Consider the following 5926-nt stretch of genomic DNA (forward strand, 5'->3'; position numbering starts at 1 on the left):
AAACCCGGCTGGGTCGGGTCGGGTATGCTTCATTAATGACCCGAAGAGTTCCCGACGATGGACCGTCGCTGTTGTGACGGTCCGTCATTGGTTCCATCGCGTGTACCCTAGTTTTGAAATTAACAAAAAGACATTCCCGGCACGACGGATTCATGCAACGGTCAGTCGCATGCGTCACTGTCCGTCGATGTGTCCGTCAGTGACTGTTGCAGAGTGATTTTCTGCAGAATTTCTTGTTGTTGTGCCTGCAAATTTTAAACCAATTAGCAGAAAAAATGCTACCATTACTAAAAATAAAAAACTATAAGTATTGGGTTGCCTCCCAACAGGAGCTTGATTTAACGTCGCGGCACGACTGAGTACACTTGATTACTCAGCCTTCATCAAGATGGTATGACTCTATCACCGATGCAGTATGACCAAAATAAAGTTTTATTCTTTCTCCATTCACCTTAAACCGCACTCCCTCCTTTGTTTCTAACTCAACTGCTCCATGAGGGAATACTTGGATAATCATGTAAAGGCTAGTCCGTGTGGACGTGAACTTTCCCAGAAGCCAACGCAACCTAGAACTGTCTAAAAGCACGAAATCCACAACCATAAACTCTCGTTTTTCACTTTTTAGGTCATTACCCTTCTTCATCTTTTGTTTGTAAAATATAGCAGATACAAATTAGAGTGCACCACTCTTCCTCATAGACCTACAAATGTTGAAGGTTGCTTCTTCATTGTTCAATCAAAATTTCATCTGCCCCTTTTCATTATCAACTAAGGCTCCACCCATAGCAAGGAATGGCCACCTAATAATAATAGGCACTTCAAAATCGAATTAACAATCAAGAATAACAAGATCTGCCGGAAATATGAACGAAACCATTTTTACTACCACATTGTAGAGTATCCCTATGGGCCTTTTCACTATTCGATCAGCCATCAGTAGCCGCATCGCAGTGGACTTTGGGTCACCTAAACCCAACTTTATGTAAATTGAGAGGGGCATGAAATTTATGCTTGCCCTTAGATCACATAATGCTTTTGCAAAATGTAATGACCCGACTGTACAAGGAATAAAGAACGTACCCAGATCTTCTTTCTTTTGTACGAGAGATCTTGTAGCAATAGCACTACAATGCTGCATTCTATCATCATTCTCGAAAGTGATCGATCTTTTCTTTGTAACCAGATCTTTCATAAACTTGGAATAACCGGGCATTTGTTTTAGAGCTTCAACCAAAGTGACATTGATAGAAAGTTGCTTCAACATTGTTATAAAACACCGATATTTACCATCCTCGGTCTTTTTCACTAATATCTGAGGAACGGGGGTGTCTAGGCATGCGAATCACCTTTATAGGGACTTCTGCATATTTTCCTGTGTTATCTTATGCTTCACCACTACCCTCTACCACCTTATTATTATCCTTTCTCACCTTTTCCTTATTAGACGGCATATGTGGGTCAATGGTTTTCTTACCACCCCGAGTAGTGATTGCCATACAGTGTCCATTATTTTTTAGATTTAGGAAAGTGTTCCTAGGAAGAGTGTCCGGTTGTTGTGTGTTCACAGTCGCAACTAATTGGGCCATTTGCAACTCGATCTACTTAATCGATATTACATGTGTATCACTTTCTTAACAATACCGGCTAAATCACTCCTTAACTCTTTAATGTGCTCAACATTAGCATCAAACCTCCTCATCATTTTGTGCAACATATCCTCATCTCGCGCCATACTATATCAACCATCCCTAGGAGTAACTTCACGATTTTGAGGAAGGACATATGGCCCATTCCTATCATTTCTATTACCGTAGTTACCCTTGTTCAAGTTTTTGTCGCGGTTGTAGTTTCCATATCGAATATAATGACCCTCATGCTTATAGTTACCATAGACCCGACCTAGGTTCCCTTGACCTTGGCACCAATTATCCTGATTTGAGCCTTGGGCACTCGGTCGAAAAACCCCCGTCTGCTCATTTACTTCATAGGAATCCTCCAAATAATAGCATTCATCATTAGTGGTGGTGGTTTAGACAAGTAGTTAACTGCATTTATCTTTTCTCAACCCCTAGTGTTGTGTTTTCGTACCAACCCAAGCTCAGTTCTCATCTGTGCCATCTCTTCAAGGATCTCATCTGTGGCTGGGTTGTGAGTGGATTGCCTGCGAAGGTGTTTCTCCCAGTATCTGACTTCCTAGTACTCCAAGTTTATTGTTTCGGGAGATTTTCTTTAACTTTTCAGCAATCTCAGCATAAGGAAACTCCCCATAAGAACCACCCACTATTGTATCCAACACTGCTTTATTATTTTCATCGTGTCACCGATAGAAGTATTCCTTCACTGACTCATCATATATGCGGTGATTGGGGACGCTTCTCAAAAATGAGGTGAATCTATCCCAAGAACTACTAACTGACTCTCCTGGTAGTGCCACAAAGTTTTTCACTCTGTCTTTGTTGTTAAGTTTCTTGGAGATCGGGTAGTAGCGTGCTAAAAAACGACCCTTAGTTGGTTCCAAGTTAAAATTGAGTTGTAAGGGAGCTCAGTGAACCAAATAGCAGCCTCTCTTGTCAATGGGAGAGAAAACACTCTTAGCCCTATTACATCCATTTCCAAGTCAGGCCTCTCTACACAGCTTTTACGCATTGCCCTTACCTTAGCAATATGGGCATGTGGATCCTCAGATGGTAGCCCTAAAAACATACCTCTGGCAGTTAGCATTTGCATCAAGCTACTAGTTACCACAAAGGTATGGCCTGGTGGTAGAGAGTTCAAGGCAAGCGGCCCATCGGAGTCGGCTATATTGTCATAGCCTCTGTAGTATTTTTGGGGACATGGAGCGGGGTTCTGTCCCCTCTGTTGGTTCTCACCTGGAGCATCGATTAATAACTGACCATGAACATCAACCGGAGCTGGGATGTTCTGGTTTTGATCATCATCATTCATACCCAAGTTTCGATTCATATTGTGTAGTGTACGCTCTAACTCGCGATTGTAGGGAAACAAGGGTCCTCTTTTTCTCCATGTATTTGGCATACAAGGAAGATGGTTCTGCAAAAATCAAAAACAATAAAAACAAAGTAAAATCTAGAAAATATTGACGAAACTATAGTTATAAGTTTAAGTTACTCCAAAAGCTACTTTCCCCGGCAGCGGCGCCAATATTTGATACGCTCAAACTTACTTCTCAAATAAGAAGTAAAGCGGTCGTGTCATGTAAATAACCCAACTAATGAGGTTGGGATCGTTCCCACGAGGAAAATAGTTTAGACTTAACATTAATCTATTATTACTATTGTTCAGTCAATTACTTCCTTGGAAATCAAAAATGATAAAAGGGGGGTTTTCTATTCCTAAAAAAATGAAAACAACTAGGAAAATTAAATGAGACAACTAACATCTTCAAATGTTGGATTTTCACCAATTAATAAAAGTAACTAGGGTTTACATGTTCCCCACAGGTTCACAACTTTATAATCTAACTATGACAATTCTTTCCTACTATCTTGAATGCAAAGTGATAAGTTATGTATTTCTACATCCTTGGTCCGTCATCTAGAAAATTTCACTCCACACCTTGATCCGCTTACGTGTGTTGCTATACTAACCCTTACCTTTACCACATATTAAGCATCATAATTGATATTTGACTAAGTTATTACCTCGTACCAATAAATACTAGCCTATTATATAGTATACACTAAATCTATGTTGATAATTCTTTTCCTATTATCTACCTCCTTGGTCCGGCAAGTAGCATTAAGGCTACTTCAAACATTGTCCATCAGTTAAAAAGACTTCTAAGCGAAAGAATTATCAATACATACAAGATACTTTTCTAGATTTGTTATTTTAGTTAGGTTTTACCTCATTACTCACCTATGGTTCCCACTACCCTAGTTATGGATTGTAGTTAACCGTAGTCATAATCACAATATTCAAATATGTAATATAAGAATTCATGCACTTACTTTAATGAGAAAGAATAAAATCCAGAAGTTCACTTGATTAAGCAACAAAAGTCACCAACAATCAATTACTGAAATTAATTGAAGACTAAAGATTCTCCAAAAGTGTAAAAATAATTAGCAAGTGTAATCCACAAAAGAATCTCAAATAATCAAGAGTCTAAAAATAATCAAGAGTCTAAATAATCAAGAGTCTAACAAAGAGTCTAAAAATTATCAAGAGTCTTACCCCAAAATGAGGTTTTTTCAAACTATTTATAAAAAAATAATAACCTTATTAAATAAGGACTCTATTTGCTGGAAATCTGTCAAAACACAGCTGGGTCGACGGACCTCGCGACGAATCGTCGTTGTCACGATGGGCGGTCATGGACTCCATGGTCCCATACTTATGCAATTTCTTCTGCTGCTTTCTTCATTACGCTTGATGGCAGGTTTGACGAATTGTCACAGGCACAATGGTCCATCGCGAGTTTCTGTTCCATAACACTTGAAGTATTGGAATTTGGGTACTAGGACTACTTTTGTGATCTTCATGACAAACCTGCAGGACAAACTATCATGGCTACGATGGTCCGTCATGCATTCTGTTACCCCACACTTGGTCAGACTTCCCCATCTTCTTTTAGCAGCTGCACTACGATGCCACCTACGAACCGTCACAGGCACGATGAACCGTCACAAGCTCCGTAGGTGGTAATTTTCTGCATTTCTTGCTTAAAAATCTCCGCATTCATCTTTTAGACAGATTTGTTGCAAATAAAGAGAAACTTACATTAAAATTAATACAAGAAGGCTTTTGGACACACTAAACTTAAGGAAAAAGCATAAAAATAGCGTGAAACCACTCTATTTCAGTGATTTACAACCTCCAGATAGGGGTGGTACGCAGAGTGTGGAGGTGGTTCTCATTCAGGTAGAGTTTGTTCTCCTTCTGGTCTAGCTAGTGGTCATGGAGGTTCACAATATCAGTAGGCTAGAGGCTGAGGATTCAAATTCTTTTATCACATGTATTATTCAAGTTTTTCATCGAAAACCTACTGTATTATTTGATCCCGGATCTACTTATTCTTATGTGTCCACATATTTTGCTCATAGTCTAGATATATTATGTGAGTATCTTTATTTGTCAATACATGTTTCTAGTCATGTCCGGGATTCTGTAGTGGTAGACCGTGTGTATCGATTATGTATTGTTACCTTGATAGGGTATGAAAGTCATGCAGATTTAAAGGTCTTAAATATGGTAAATTTTGATGTGATTCTTGGTATGGGTAGTTTATCTTCTTACCACGCTATTTTAAATTGCCATGCCAAGACAATCACTTTAGCTATGCTTGGAATTCCTATAGGAGAATGGAGAGGTTCCTTTAGTCACCCTTCTCAGGGTGTGATATCATTTCTTAAGGCTCGTCAATTTGTAGAAAGAGAATGTTTAGCTTACATGGCACACATTAAAGATACTAGTGTTATGACTTGTATGCTTGAGTCTATTAATGTGGTGAGTGAATTTTCGGAGGTATTCCGGGTAGATTTGCCAAGTCTTCCACTAGAGCGTGATATCGATTCTTTTATTGATATGGAGCTAGGAACTCAGACTATTTCCATTCCTCCTTATCGTATTGCAAAGACTAAATTGAAAGAGTTGAAGGAACAGTTGCAGGATTTGTAGAGCAAGGGCTTTAAGTTACGACCCAAAACGAGTCGTGAGTGTCACCCACACTTAACCTTCTATGTGGGCGAACCAAGGAATCCAAACCCCAATATATGCCAATAATTCAACTACGAATAACAAATATAATGCGGAAGCTCCAAGATCTTACTGAATGTCATTTTTTAAAACCAGAAAGCCATCACATCAAGGACATCTAAACTCCAAATACTATGTCAAAAAATATCAAATACACAAAAATAAAAGAATAAAATTGTATGTGTCTAAAAACATAGGAAATCATGTC

The 5926-nt window shown here is 38.9% G+C and overlaps 1 protein-coding gene across 1 annotated transcript; it reads left to right on the top strand.

The window, feature by feature from the left end:
* Positions 1–5211: 5211 nt before the first annotated feature.
* LOC138337487 (uncharacterized) lies at positions 5212–5640 on the top strand. Its single transcript, XM_069287401.1, has one exon. The coding sequence runs from the start codon at positions 5212–5214 to the stop codon at positions 5638–5640; it is 429 nt and encodes a 142-aa protein (XP_069143502.1).
* Positions 5641–5926: the final 286 nt, after the last annotated feature.

Source organism: Solanum lycopersicum, chromosome 7, assembly GCF_036512215.1.
Source record: "Solanum lycopersicum chromosome 7, SLM_r2.1".
Taxonomy (NCBI): domain Eukaryota; kingdom Viridiplantae; phylum Streptophyta; class Magnoliopsida; order Solanales; family Solanaceae; genus Solanum; species Solanum lycopersicum.

Coding starts and splice junctions, on each gene's coding strand:
- LOC138337487 (XM_069287401.1), top strand. CDS start 5,212: ATGGTAAATTTTGATGTGATTCTTGGTATGGGTAGTTTATCTTCTTAC.